The 15,468-nt window shown below is 45.4% G+C and overlaps 1 protein-coding gene across 1 annotated transcript in view; it reads left to right on the top strand.

The window, feature by feature from the left end:
• Positions 1–15,468, top strand: part of PPFIA3 (PPFI scaffold protein A3) — an 838,878-nt gene that overhangs the window by 587,412 nt on the left and 235,998 nt on the right. Inside the window, exons 21-22 of the mRNA XM_086930190.1 lie at positions 6,792–6,857; positions 11,773–11,799. Coding sequence (XP_086786316.1) covers positions 6,792–6,857; positions 11,773–11,799 — 93 coding nt within the window. The remainder of the gene's footprint in view (positions 1–6,791; positions 6,858–11,772; positions 11,800–15,468) is intronic.

Genomic DNA, 15,468 nt, shown 5'->3' with positions numbered 1-15,468 from the left:
ATGAGGGCGGTCTCGGTGCTGTGGTTGGCCCTGAAGCACCACTGTGAGGGGTCGAGGGATCCATTCGTCTCGAGGAAGGCGGCCAGCTGCTTGTTGACTGTCTTCTCAATGACTTTGGCTGGAAACGGGAGGAGCGAGATGGGGCGGTAGTTCTTGAGTTCGGTGGGGTCTGCTGTTGGTTTCTTTAGTAGAGCGCTGAGTTCGGCGTGCTTCCAGCTCTCAGGGAAGGTTGCGGTGTTGAAGGAGGCGTTGATGATGTCCCGTAGCTGGGGTGCGATGGCGGCGTCGGCTGTGTTGAAGACGTGGTGAGGGCAGGGGTCGGTTGGAGATCCGGAGTGGATGGAGTTCATTGTGCGGATGGTGTCTTCGGTGTTGATTTGGGTCCAGGCGCTGAGGGTGGTGGTGGGGGGCGTTGGTGCGGTCGTGGGGAGTGTTGGTTGTGTGCTGAAGCTGTTGTGTATGTCAGCGATCTTGTTGTGGAAGTAGGAGGCGAGGGACTTGCAGAGGTCTTATGATGGGGTGATGTCGTTGATTCCGGCGTTGGGGTTGGAGAGCTCTTTCACGATGTTGAAGAGTTCCTTGCTGTTGTGTGCGTTGTTGTCCAGTCTTTCCTTGAATGCTGTTTTCTTGGTGGCGCGAATCAGTTGATGGTGTTTTCGAGTGGCAAGCTTGAGGGTGGTCATGTTGTCCGGTGTTGGGTCTCTTCTCCATGCTTTCTCGAGAGCTCGGCAGTTCTTCTTGGAGCTCTTGAGTTCGTCAGTGAACCAGGATGCTTTCTTGCTGCCGGGTCTGCTGGGCGGGGTCCTCAGTGGGGCGAGGTCGTCTGCCCAGTTGCTGATCCACTTTGTGAGGTTGTCGGCGGCCTGGCTGGGGTTCGCGGAGCTGGCGGGAGGGTGCTGGTTCAGGGCTGTGGTGAGCTGGTCGGCCGTGATCTTGTTCCAGCTTCTTCGTGCAACCTGTTGCTGGTGGTGGTGGATCGTGGTCCTTCTGAAGCTGAAGTGGACGCAGCTGTGGTCCGTCCAGTGGAGTCCGGTGGCGTGGCTGAAGGCGATGTCTTTGCTGGATGAGAAGACGGCATCGAGTGTGTGTCCGGCGAGGTGGGTGGGGGTGGTCACCAGCTGCTTGAGTCCGAGGTTGGTGAGGTTGTCAAGCAGGGTGGTGGTATTGCGGTCATTGTTGTTCTCCAGGTGGAAGTTGAGGTCCCCGAGGAGGATGTAGTCAGCGGAGGGGAGGGCGTGCGGGCTGATGAAGTCGGCGATGTCTTCGCTGAATTGTGTGCGGGGTCCCGGGGGACGGTAGATCAGGGTGCCTCTGAGGGTGGTCTTGGGGTCGGTGTGGATCTGGAAGTGCAGGTGTTCGGCGGTTGTCAGGGTGTCGTCGGTGTTGGTCGTGATGCGGATGGTGTTCCTGTGGATGATTGCGATGCCTCCTCCCGTCTGGTTGACGCGGTCCCTCCAGGTGATCTTGTATCCGTCCGGGATGGCGATGGCGATGTCGGGCGCTGAGGAGGCGTTCATCCAGGTTTCCGTGAGGAACGCAACGTCTGGAGATGTGGTGTCGAGGAGGTTCCAGAGTTGAACGGCGTGTCTGTGGACGGAGCGGGTGTTGAGCAGGATGCACTTCAGGTGGTTGCTGCTGGTGTTCGGCTTGGTGGGTGCTGGTGTCGTGCAGGTCCGGATGCATGTGAACTTGCAGGCGCGTGGCAGCTGAAGGGTCCGTGGGTGCGTCTCGGAGTGGTTCGGTAGCATCCCGGGGCTCGGCCGGTGTTGAGTGCGTTGAGGGTGGCGGCGTTGTACGTCCGGCGGGAGGGGTGGCCTCTGCGGGGGCCAGGGGTCCTGGCACTGGGCGCGGTCCAGGCGCGGACGAGCGTAGACGGGCTTACCTTTGGCGCACCTTTGGCGCTCAATCGGTGCTCGCGCTGCGCGCGTCCGCTGCGCGGTCGCTCTGGGGACGTCATAAGAAGGGAGACGGTCGGGAGGGTCTGCGGGGAGGCGGGAGCGAGAGCCAATCGGCTGGCGGGGGGCGGGGCCGCGGGCTAGGGCGGCGGGAAAAGCTGGAGCGGGCTTGGCGGCCCTCGGGTGGCTGGGGCTGCGGGAGCAGGCACAGGCACAGGAGCGTGGGGGTGACCAGGCCGGAAGGCGCAGTGGTCACTCCCTGGTTCTGGTCAGGCTCCCCTTAAGAAGGGAGCCAGTCGGGAGGGTCTGGGGGGAGGCGGGAGCGAGAGCCAATCGGCTGGCGGGGGGGCGGGGCCACGGGCTAGGGCGGCGGGAAAAGCTGGAGTGGGCTTGGCGGCCCTCGGGTGGCTGGGGCTGCGGGAGCAGGTACAGGCACAGGAGCGTGGGGGTGACCAGGCCGGAAGGCGCAGTGGTCACTCCCTGATTCTGGTCAGGCTCCCCTTAAGAAGGGAGCTGGTCGGGAGGGTCTGCGGGGAGGCGGGAGCGAGAGCCAATCGGCTAGTGGGGGGCGGGGCCGCGGGCTAGGGCGGCGGGAAAAGCTGGAGCGGGCTTGGCGGCCCTCGGGTGGCTGGGGCTGCTGGAGCAGGCACAGGCACAGGAGCGTGGGGGTGACCAGGCCGGAAGGCGCAGTGGTCACTCCCTGGTTATGGTCAGGCTCCCCTTAAGAAGGGAGCCGGTCGGGAGGGTCTGCGGGGAGGCGGGAGCAGTGAGATTTTACATTGATCGTACTAAGGAACATTGGGTGGATGATCAGCTGTTTCTGGTGTTCTCTGGGGCAAAGAAAGGCAATGCAGTACAGAAAAGGACTTTATCTAGTTAGATAGTCCTCTATATAAAGGTCCGCTATGCGCTGGCCAAGAAGTAGTCTCCAGAAGGAATGAGGATTGATTCCACTGCGCTAGCCTAATCAGTGCCTGTTCTGGTTATTTGTCAGACCACAATGTGCACATCATTGCACACTTTCATGAAGCATTACTACCTTGGTAGCGAGGTCTGATGGAAAAAGCGTTCAGGCCGTTTGGTCCTATATGACTTTTAGGTCTGAGTCATTCCATAGTCCTACCACCAGGGGAGGTACTGCTTCGGTATCTTTTCTAAGGATCAGGAATCTGAGATTAGAAGTATCCATCAGAAGAAGTTGTTTACCTTCAGTAATGCTCTTTCTGGTGCAGATTCCGCACTGCCCTCTCGCCTTCCCATTTTGTGGAAGGCACTCTTTTCCATTAAAAAAGATCCCAAGTTAGAGATCTGCACACTGTCATAAATAATTGGTTTTTACTCTGAATCCAAGGTTGTGGACAGTGTCAAGAAAGGAACTGACGTCAGCATGCTTGGGTGGTGCTTAAAAGTGGCTCCAAAAGCCGCTTTCATGACGGAGCAGGGTTGAGGCGGAGCTATATGACACTACCTAACTAGCGCACCGGTGTTATGCTGAAAAATCTTCTGTATCTAGTCTGGTACCGGGGATGTTCTAAAGGTGAGGAATCTGCAATTAGGAGGATTATCCACCAGAAAGAGTGTTACTGGAGGTAAGTAACTTGTTCAGTGAGTCATCACTGATGATGTCCTAAGTCAAATATTCAGCAGTTGGAGAAGACGCCAAATAGATCTGTTGGTGATCGTAGAGAATTAAAAATGTCAAGTCAATGCATCCAGGTTTTACATACTCCTACTCAAGGGGAATGTTTTAGCTATAAGCTGGTCTATGACATATTATACATTTCCTCCATTTCCCATTATATAAACTGTGATCATAAAGTCAAGGAAAGCCAGGGAATGAATTATCCATATAGCCCTGGAGCTACTGTGACAATGTTGGCTCATAGACCTGACTTACTGATTAGAACACCGACACAGGAAACTAGTGTGCACATTGAGTTTTCTGACCACTCTCACAGCTTACTGTTGTACTTGGTAGCCTTGTTCCTGACTTCCTGCAATATAGACTCCTGAATTGCACTTCAAGACCGCTTGAGTAAAACAAGCTACACTTTCAAATGAGAAACGCTTACATGGGATGCTGTCAGGGGAACAATGATCCAGTGAAGTGGAAAGAGGCGATGGCATTCTTTTACTGTTACTCTTAGCTAAGTCTTACTTACAGTCTGCCGAACTTTGGTACCGCTAGCAGTATTGAAGCCTATAAAAAAAAAAGAGTACCACAGACTTTTTCATTCACTTTACCAGTGACAAAGTACTCTCAAGAAGTTAATAAAAAGGCTTCACCTTCAAGCAGTGTAGCTCGCCCATAGCAGTTTACCATAGTACTATAACAATAGTTAGGCTCTCCGTTTGAACTGATACAAAAAGCTGTGCTGCAATACTAGATGGAGAATGAGGTGTTAACACCATATCACCCACGCCTGCATCCACTCTTGGCATGACACATGTGCTATGCTCCAGTGAGCTGTATCAGATAGTATATATACGATACATAAGAAAAAGAAGGGTGTAATCAACATTTAAGCTCAGCACAGCCTGGACATGGATGTTGAAATCCAAATAGTTTATAGTTTACTGGATTGTCTCATCTGTGGTATGACGTTATCAGCTGGTCACCTTTCAGGATGAGCTAGAGCCCATTCACATGTAAGGTATGCAGCAATTCTACTTGAAAATGTCTCTGTTGCTTAAGTTTTCAGATTAGTTACCTAGAGAGTTAATTTCACACATTTGCTTGATTTTCCTGCCTGGATTATAAAACAGAGAACCAACTAACATCACTGTTTCCTCAAACTTTTGTTATTTAGTTTTTCACTAAATGGAAAGGGGGAGCTTGCCATTTATCCTGTGCTTATGATTCTTAGTAAATATTCCACAATGAAGAAGGAATACATGCTAACTAGTAATCCGTGTTCTTCATCATGAGTACATTTACTAAGTTCATGAATAACACTCTTGCCTTCAACTTTTCTCTTCCAGCCGAGTCCGGCCTTATGGACACTGCTCTGTTACCAACTTAGAGCGTCCTGCCGGGAGCTGCACCCCATGTTTCCCCAGTCCCCTCCTTCGATGGCTGCCCTCGACCTTGCTTACACTTCCGCCTCCCCTTGCAAGCTGGTCTCTAGACTTTATGCCCTTTCGCTGGCAGCGTCCCGATTTCCACTGACTGCGACCGCGCTGCTTGGAGTGAGGACCTAGGCACCCATCTTTCTCGGAGTTCTGGCTGTATTGTTGTAAGCAGAACAAACGGCTGTCCCCTAACTACCGCCTGCGCCTCATACATTTTAAATTCCTGCATAGACTGTACCGCTCCCTTGCTCAACTGCATAGAATGGGCCGCTCTTCTAGCAATGGAATTTTCTAATTTTGCCTGGCTGTGCCCCAAGGTTTCTGAGTATTGGCTTGATGTGTGCACCGCCATCACTGAGGTCACCTCCACGCCTGTCATGTCAGACCCAATGATCTGCCTCTAAGGCTTTGTGAAACATTATCCTGACACCTCCTGCCGGCTCACCGCTATGCTGCTCGTTCTCGCACGACGCAGGTTCGCCATGCATTGGAGTCGGAGACCCGCACAAAAGGTCAGCGCTTGGCTTGAGGATGCTGCTCATCGTCAAACGCTTTTGTCCGAATTCTGGGATTTGACTACGTTAGCTTGCCGGCCGCTTGACATCTGGGATCCCCTTGTTTCATACCTCCTACGCCCGAGCGCTAAGCCCTCCACAACCTCTCCCGCGCTCCCCTCCAGCTCATTTCCCTCGGCGGCTTCCCTGCATCTGCGCACTGCTGGTTTTTTACGGCCTTTCCCGCCAGCACTTTGCCTCTCCTGGGCGCTCCTCCTTGTCCTTCCTGCTCCATCTCTTGTCACTCCCTCTCGTGTACTGTTGTTGGCTACTAATGTATAATTGTTCCAATGATGCATGTAACAGATGTGGTTTTTTCCTCTTTATCTGCGGAATCCCCACCTGCTTATCTTGTAACTTGATGTGCAAGTTTCTTAATAAAAGTCTTTGAAAAATAAAAAATAAACACTCTTGCCTTGAAAGAAATGTAGAGATAATCTCATCTGGACATTCGTAAAATACAGTCTAGTTATATGAAATATGCTTCAAAATGATCTACGTCTCACATTTTTAAGCAGTACCCCATGTGATAGCAATACGGACTGTGACCTAACAGGCCAGAGCTGTTTGTCTCAATGAATGGAGTTTAACATGTAATAAAATACCTTTTATCAACTTTATTATTTTAACTAAATGCAGCAGTTTATAGTAAGAAGACATCTATTTCTTTAATTATTATAAAATTGAATGCAGTTCAACATGCAATATAATACAGTTTTTCAGCTTGTTTCTAAAAACTAAATGCAGCAGTTTATAGTTAGAATCCATCTGTGTATTTTAATTATTATGTTGGATCACTTTAAAAGCATAGTTAAATAATAATATCTTTAGACAGGGATTTACATATTTGTTTAAAAACGGAAAGACACTGTTTTCTCTATAATCATTTTCCGGGAATCTCTATGTGGGTGAAAGTAGGCAGTGTTCATTAATTAATTAAAATATCTTTGAGGTGAGGTAAGTTAACAATTCAGTAACTTTACATTGCTGTCACAGGCAGCAGTGTATATCAGTGGTCTGCAGCACCCCAGTGCAAAATGTTGAGATTCCACAAATGGATAGTACTCCAAAGCCATGCAGCCCTCCCTCTTAGAGAGGCTCAGAGTTCATCTGCAATCAACACTGTCAGCCCTGTAGGAGAGTCCATGCACAGGCAACTTCATTCACCATGGCTTTTAAAGCTCTGTAGGTAAGGTTGAATAAACAGTTTGACAATGTTTTTGTGTTCCTTCTTGTGTTTCTGCTGCCTTTGATAATTTGATGGACGAAGCAGTCTTCCAGCAACGTCTGGATGACCCACGAGGAGATGGAGACTCTGACAGCCAGCACCAAACCGGTGAGTGATAGCTCTGTTCTATAGAGGTCAGTCTCTGTAGTATGGCTTAATGCTGTGTATATAGGCTAGTTCAATTGGTATGGCTGTATTTCCTGTCAAGCCCCGTCCCTATTGTATAGCTGTGATTTATTGAAGCTTAGACTCTTTATGTGACTGGGATCACTGTGAGGAGTCTCTTTTGTCCTCGACGGACAGCATCTCTAACATCCCAAGAGGGTTATCCCAGAAGCGATATGGCATAACCTGAGCATCTTTATGCCTTCTTATTCTATCTAAAAAAAACAGGGTTGTGTGTGTTGTCATTTGCCGAGTCTATTTTATGGCATGAAATTGTAATAGAGTCAAGTGCTTGCATCTTTTGCTGTTTTGTGGCATATTCAGATCAGTTATTTAAACATTGAAATATAGTCTATTGAAGTCAGTGTCAATGAGAAAACCTTCATAATATGTGCAAAGAAGTAATTTACTCTTATCCCCGGCTTAAAACTAGCACAGCCAAGTGTTTCAAAAAAGCTTAAATAAAGCAAAGGTAAATTGTGCAATAATTTTATTGCCCAGGAAGAGTCTAATCTCTCCATACTCTGATGTCACAAGAGTTATATTCTTTCTAAAATCCTCAGTTTGTTTCCATATCCAAGATGTGTCACTGCACTGCAAATGATGGGCACCATTCTAAACCCAGTTAATAAATATGCCTTTTACATCTTTTGAAGAGCTATTGTTGATTCTTTTCGAAAGGATCCCATTCTCTTTTTGTTGGCTTCTTGAAAGAGAGTCAAACCTCATCCCCCTCAGTCGCACATCAAACACTGTTTCATTTGAAGTTGCTAAGGCTCAATCTCTATTCTATGCAGTGAACTTACTTTAGTTTATTTGTTCTCCCTCCTTTCACTAGGCTTTTAGCCATGTGAACATGCCGCTCTTTTAAGAAGACCAAATTTATCTTCCATAGAACCTTAGAAGGCATAAGTAAACAGGTTAAATGTCCTTCCCAAATGAGATTATATTTACATTCCAACAGGAAATTAAATCTAAACACGTATCCAGTCACTTGAGGCCTGTCACATATACATCAAAAAAGTTGATAATGTCATGGTTTCCTTCTCAATCACCCTGGATAATTGCAGCACAATCTGGCCGGTTTTACCAGCTTCTGATTCAATACGAGAACAACAAGTGGATTTTTCCCAGTCTCCAGAAATGTGCTCTAAATATATCACCTACCATGTTTTCTCTCAAAGTAAGCATGTGGGGAAGTAAGATTTCCTTACAGCTGGAGTTCCATCTTGTGTCTGTTCTCAAAGAACAGGTCCCTTTGGCCTATTTGTGTCTCTAGTAAATTGCATTATCTTTTGAATAAACCTATCCCTTTGAACACTAATCCTTTTGGTATTACTGTGTCCCTAGAAAGGTCAGTCTACTAAAGAGTTTAGTGTCCGAGTAAAGCTTGCGTACCTCTGTAATAAGCAGACCCACTGAAAGGCACAGTCCCACTGGCATGTGCTCTGTTAAAGCTAGTCTCCCTTGTATTGCTGTTCACAAAGTAAAGGTTGCCCTCAGCAGGGCAGGAGAAGGTTTATTGTGCTCCTTTACTAAGATTGTATATTTTACTTAACTTGCCTTTAGTTGAGAAATGTTTTGGAGTTGAAGGAAATATCTAATGATCTGTTAGCCCTCTGTCTTATAAATTGGTAAGCGTGTTGTACACTCATAACATCACACGGTGATATACTGCATGACATGTCATCAATGTGTGACACTTGCTCTTGTTGGGGATAAGTATTCAAGTGTGGGAATGTAAGGTACTGTTCAGTGTCATTGTTTCCCATCAATAATTATAAATGCAGATTCCTCACCTTATGAGTCTCCCCGGGACCCTGGAAAACGTCTGCAGTATATTTATGTGGATGTTCCTCATTTTCTTTGTGAGTTGAAGCAGGTCTGGAGCTTGGTTCCTTCCAATTTGTGTTTCACCGAAAGCCTTTTTGAACTTATAAAAAGCAATTTCTTGGGAGTGTGCAGGGATGTTGATTCTGAAGACAACATGTTTCATACATTGTGTTTGTGCTAGTAGCAGATGTCCGTTACGGATCCACATGACGTCTGCATGTGGTGCCTCAGAACTAAACATGATTCCAAGTCATGTGACACATACTCCATGGTGCATCCCAAATCTTTCTGAAAGCGTGAAGCCAAATTGTGTCTTCAAGCACGGTCAAGTGACTAGTAGAAAAAGAAACATAGGAAAAGTAAGTGGTCCTTACAATGTCCAAATGCCCCAGATCTTATGAGTCATCTGAGAGTCACCCTTCCAAAAACCCTACCCTGGCCTTGCCTTCCTTATCAGTAGCAAACCTAGAGCTGATATGCTTTGAGTTCCCATGGCATTATAGACGCTGCAGCAAGTTTAGGGCTCCAAAGAGTTAAAATGATTTCAACTCCCTTTGGTGTGCCGTCTGGCCTTATTGACCCAAGTGGTGCTGGATTGGAATTGTAGGCATCTGTCCCTCCCCTGGTGCTGACTCATCCTTGACAAAGTCAGCCTGCTCCACTTGTGGCACCTGATCATATATTTACTTCTGTGACTGTGAATTGTAAATGTAAAAAGCTGGTACAACACTACTGTACCAGTCCAGGATGCAACAGCCACAATTAAAGTTGACTAAATAATCATCAACCAGAAATTAATCCATCTTCATTTTATTGCCTTGTAAAACAGTAATTCCAATATTAAAGTGCGTGTATAATGCCTCCTGGCCTGTTAAAATCAGGTAACCCCTGAAGAAGGGCAATAGCCCGAAATGCATTGGGTTACATAAAAAACTTCACATCATTCATGAAACCACTGGTTTGATTTACTTAGTGCCCTTAATTTCTATATTGATGAGACAATGGAACAAGGTTGATAATCAACTGTTTGTGGTGGTGTTTGTTGCAAAGAAGGGAAAAGCGCCCCAGGGACAAACATTATCAAGATCTATTGTCATTTGCATTTTATCTGTATTACGCCTTTGCCAAATAGACTGCTTCTGAGGGCATCCAGGCTTATTCCATAGGGTGAAAACTGCCACTACAGCCCTAGCATGGGGGTTTCCAGTTAAGGACTTTTTCCAGATGGCCACATTGCCATCTCTCCATACTTTGAATAAGCACTACTGAAGCAGTTGTCCCATCTGCAGGGAGCGCCCTGTAGACATTCGGGATGTATGCCAACTTCTCAGACACAATTCCCAGGAAGGCACGCTGCTGTGGTACGGACTCATAAACTGATGAACCTTGGGTTAGAAGTATTCGCCAGAAAATTAAGTTAAACTGCAGATTTTTCGTTGCCTTCCAACATGCCTCCTTGTTCTGTGGAGTGCACTTTTGAGAATAAGGTTCCAAGTTAGTTTTTGCACGCTACCCATTCAACTCCAATATTGACAGTCTCACTTTTTGTCTGAGTATGGAAAAAATAGAAGACAATTGACGACATGGTGGAAAGGAGCTGTGACCGAGGCTGATGGTGCCACTCTCCAGTGCACATGAGCTATTACAAAAGCTTTCGTGATCTAGTCTGGCACCTGTGGAGATTCACAAGGTTCAACAATCTGTAGTTAGATAGAGTAATCACCAGAATGCTCATTACCGAAGGTAAGTAACTTATTCTTCTTGGTTTTAGAAAGTAACAGCCATGGATTCTGCCAATACTCTACCAGCTTCATTGACGTACCTATTTTACCCTCTGATCTGTTGCTTTCTCTCCCATATTTTATGTCTTCCTCTTTACTCTGCTATACCTATTCTGTCCTGTGTCTATTTCCCTTTTTATGAGCCATCACTCTTATTTCTTGCTATATAATATTCTCTTTTGCTTTTCATTCCCTCCTTACTCTTCACTCTGCCTCACTCTAGTCCTCCTTCAACCTTCTTCTCAGTTTCCCCGTGCCTTCCCCCTCACACTTCAGTTTTCTTTACTTCCACTCTCACCCTTTACCTCTCCCCTCATTTTTCGCTCTACTTTTCTCCATTTGGCCCTTAATTCCTCTCTGACGCCCTCCTTACTAGCCATTATCCATCCTTGCACTCATCTGTCTCCCGACCTCATGCTCATTCTATCCACTTTTTCCTCCTTCCTTTTTATCTCTCCCTTTTCTAGTTAACCCACCCAATTCTCTATTCCCTCAAACCTGTTCTAGTTCCCCATCTTCACTCACACCCACACTCTCCCTCCTCTCTCTGCTCGGCTCCCTTTCGTCTCACCAGTGACAACAGAGGGTCTGATGGGAAATTTCAAGTCACGCCACAAAGAGCACCTTCCTAAGGGAAGCCTGTAAATAGCAGACAACAGTCTGCAAACTAATGAAATGCAGCACACCGTAGCTAAGCATTAAACCACCAAAACACACTCACATGGGAGAAGGGAAAGCAATACGACTCATCCCCTGCCTCTTCAGGACTCTTCTCAGTCGGGAGCACACAGGGAAGAAATACACTCACATGCCCAAAGTGACCTATCTGAAGTGAGAACCCATACCCACAAGCATTATTGGAATCAAAACTGGCATCATAGGACTTGCCTATTGGTAAATCTTTAAGCAAAAAAACAACAATCTGCACATTATGGACTGGAGGCACTGTGAGGGGTTAGTGCACGATTGCAAGACTTTGCCGTTTTAAGGGTCATTGCCTCTGGAAAGCCAGCGGAAATAACTTGTACTCTTGGTCATGCAACATCACCCACAGGACAAGGAATTGGGAAACGCCCTCCCTCCCACTGTCACTCCCCACTTCTCTGTGTCTCTCTCTTTCCTTCCTCTGCTATCCGCGTTGCTGTTTACTCATGCCTTGCTTCCTTTGAGCACGCACTAACCTCTTACTAACACGCCTTTTCTCACTTTCTCCTTTTGACACCATAACCTTTAACCTCTGGCAGGAGACCAAGGAGATCAGCTGGGAACAGGTATGAACATATGAAATGATGTGATGTTAAAACTAGTGGTGCGCTTAAGAGATGTGTGCTTTTGTTGCTCTTCCTACCTTTTGAGTTGGCCAATGCTTCTGTATCATATCTTCTCATGCGGATTGAATATGTTGCTTAATTTTGCCTTAGTGCAGGGTCACGGGTGCCACCTCTGTGCTCCCTTTTCAGACAGGAATTAGTGCAGCAGCAGTGATGTTGAGACTGGGGCAGCCCCTGTTATTCTGCAGTAGTAGTACTTGCTTTATGCTGCTGGGTAGTTACGTGAACAGTGATACTTGATAGCCTTTTACTTAACATATCTGCACTGTGTAAGATGTATATGATGTCTAATGTGTTTCGTTGGCTTGTGGTGTACCCTGTTAGAGCAAAATATTATTGTTGCTTACATGACCATAATCAAAATAACCCCTTGGCATCTGATCCTTTCACCCTAGAATGCTAAGCCCTTCTCCCTAGAATACTAAGCCCTTTTTTTTTATTTGGGGTCGTTCGCCCATAGACCTCAATAACTTTCTTTCCACATAAGGTATCCACGCCAAATATGCATCCTTTTTTTACCAACATCCTAGGGATTCCAAAGTTGCCCAGGGTTTGTTGATTCCACTGGAGAGGACTGGAAAAATAGACAAAATATGGCTACATTTGGGGGGTTTTGTGGAAAAATAGTAATAAAATGCCCTGCAAAAAGTGTCTGTTTTTTTCTCCTAAGATTTGCACCAACGAAAGGTTTGCTGTGCTGAAGTCAGCATTTTCCTAGCTTTCAGGAACATGACGAGCTAAATAAAAAAAACAATTTTTTACCTCGGGAGGTGGGACATTTTTCCTAATTTGTGTGCTTTCTACCTACCAATTTGTGATAGAAACCGTGGTGATAACCATGGATTTCTGAAAAGTAGAAAGTATTCGGAGTTCAGCAAGGGGTCATTTGTGTAAATCCCTCAAGGTTTTCCCAAAACAACTATCTGTTGAAATAAAAGAATATTGAAAATGAGTATTAAGAAAACGTCAATTGGTGGCAATGTTTGCAAAATCAATATACCATGATGTCCTCTAAACCGTTCTGGTGACAGGTATATACAGGATTTGTTCGTTTTCCAAGTACCCGAGGTACCCACACCCAACAACTGAACTGCACCGTGCTGTGGTTTTTAATTTTGTGTCGGGTATAGAGCAATTAATTAGGTAAAATATAAAGACTGAAAAATAGTTATCAAGGAAACCTATGCATTTCTGAAATAGAGACTATTTCTGAATGGGAGACTATATGCACCATTTTGGAGCAGTGGTTATTTGTAGGTCTCTGAATTTGTGAGTGCCCATACTAGCATGTGATTCAGAGGCCATTTTTTCGAATTTCTTCTTTCTTACACATTATCTTACATTTGGAAGGAACAAATGCAGGGTAATAAAATTGGTTATAACATATGTGCTAATATTCTTTTTTTTTTAAGGTTGATTTATTAAGGAATAGAAAAGGGGGAGGAAGGGGAAAGGAAAGGAAAGGAGAAGAGTTACAATACGCAAATGGCAGAAATACTTATTAAAATAAAAACATCAAAAAAGTAAGCATTACAAGCATGAGAGAGCATGAACATATCATATAAATAGAAATATAGTTAGCAGAATACAATATATATGAACACAATAATAGTAGTAATCAAATGTATGTGTAAATAAATAGGTAATAGGGAAATCATGGGGGTTTGCGAACTTCAACCGTGTCCGGAGCAGGAGAAGAAGGGACAGGAGCAGAGGGAGAGAGATATGTTACCAAAGGAAGCCAAAGGAGGTCACGTTTAATAGCCAGGGAGATGGGGGATACATAATTGGTGTCTAAACGATGGTTAAAACAAATTGCATTCCACCAGGATTGATAGGTAACATTCGTAGCTTGCTTCCAGTTAGAGGTAATAACATGAAAAGCAATAGCCAGGAAAAGGTCAAGTAGAGGGTAATGACTGGAGGAGTGAGGAAGTTCCGACGAGAGGGAACCAAGGAAAACTAGTGAGGGTGAAAAGGGGACCTGGAACCGAAAAATCTTTTGAATTTGCTTCCAGACCAGTTGCCAGAACTGGGAGACAGGAGGGCAATCGAACAACATATGTTTGAGATCAGCAGAGGGGGATGGACAGGACCAACCGGAAGAGGGAGTGTCTGTTGAAAAATGGGATAGGGAGATTGGGGTAAATAAAATTCTGTGATAAATGAAAAATAAAGTCTGGGTAGTATTAGCAGCCCTAGAGGTCTTATGGAGTTTAGTCCAAATTTTATCCCAAAAAAGGACCGGCCATGTCTGAGAAAAGTCCAGCTCCCATGCAAGCTCGGTGCGAGATTTTAATCTATCATTGGTAAGACGAAAAGAATTATATAAAGCGGAAGCAAAAGGAGACGTTTCCAGTAAAAGGGAAGTGGGTCTACGATCTTCCGGAATCTCGTTCGAGGATGAGAGAGTTTGAATATATGAAAGCAAGACTGGATAAAGGGTGTTATATTGCGCTCGGGCAGAAGGGGGCAAAGAGAAAAGAGATTGAAGATGCTGAAATGAGAGAGGTTTACTTGAGATAATAATTGAGAGATCCAGGAAAGTCCTCGAATGCCAAGTTTTCCAATATATGGTACGGTTACGAATTTTGAGAAGAGCGTTATTCCAAATCAGTTGTTCGTGAAGAGAGAGAAGAGATGAATAAGAGGAAGAAATGTAGGGGGAAAGGGGGTTACGAGAGTGTGAAAGAATAGGTGAGCAGAGACGAGTTAAGGAAGATGTAAAAGAACAAGAATTCCCGGAAAGTGAAAGGGGAAATGAAAGAAGATTCCATATTTAGCCAAACGGGGGGATGGTGTGGCAAATTAGAAGATAACCAGCGAATCGATTGTTTCAGGGAAAAAGCACGATGGTATTGTTTGAAATCGGGGAAGCGCACTCCGGATTGAGCTTTGTCTTTACGTAAGGAAGCAAGGGCTATTCGGGATCTTTTACCATTCCAAAGGAATTTCAATAATAAAGAATCAATCTTTCTAAAGAAAGAGAGGGGAATGCGTAGAGGAAGCATGGAAATAGTGTAAAGAAGGAGGGGAGAAAGCATCATCTTTATAGAGTTGAGTCGACCCCACCAGGACAAAAAGAGCGGATGCCAACGAGTGATAGTTGTATCCATTTTCTTATATACATAGTCAAAATTTAGCTTAAGGGTATCGGAAATCGAAGGAGCAAACCATACCCCTAGATATTTAATTTTGGATGGTTGCCATGAAAAACCTGTACAAGAAAAAAGATGTTTCTGACAAAGAGGATTCAAAGGTAGAATCTCACACTTATCAGCGTTCAAACGATATCCGGAGACTGCGGAAAAAGAAGAAACCTGTTGAAGAAAAGAGGGAATGGAAGTAGTAGGGTCATGGCAATAGAAAAGAATATCATCGACATAAACCGAGAGCTTGACTTGTTGGGAACCAAAAGGAAAACCAGAAATAGTGTCATCTAAGCGAATTTTAGTGAGGAAGGGTTCTACGGCTAAAATAAAAAGTAGGGGGGATAGTGGGCATCCTTGTCTGACTACGTAGAGAAAAGTAATCTGAAGACATCCCATTAACAAAAATAGAAGCTTGGGGATTAGAATAAAGTAAAGAGATAATAGAAATAAATTTAGG

This window comes from Lissotriton vulgaris, chromosome 7 (genome assembly GCF_964263255.1).
Source record: "Lissotriton vulgaris chromosome 7, aLisVul1.2, whole genome shotgun sequence".
In the NCBI taxonomy this organism is placed as follows: domain Eukaryota; kingdom Metazoa; phylum Chordata; class Amphibia; order Caudata; family Salamandridae; genus Lissotriton; species Lissotriton vulgaris.
This window is presented reverse-complemented; position numbering and strand designations above follow the sequence as displayed.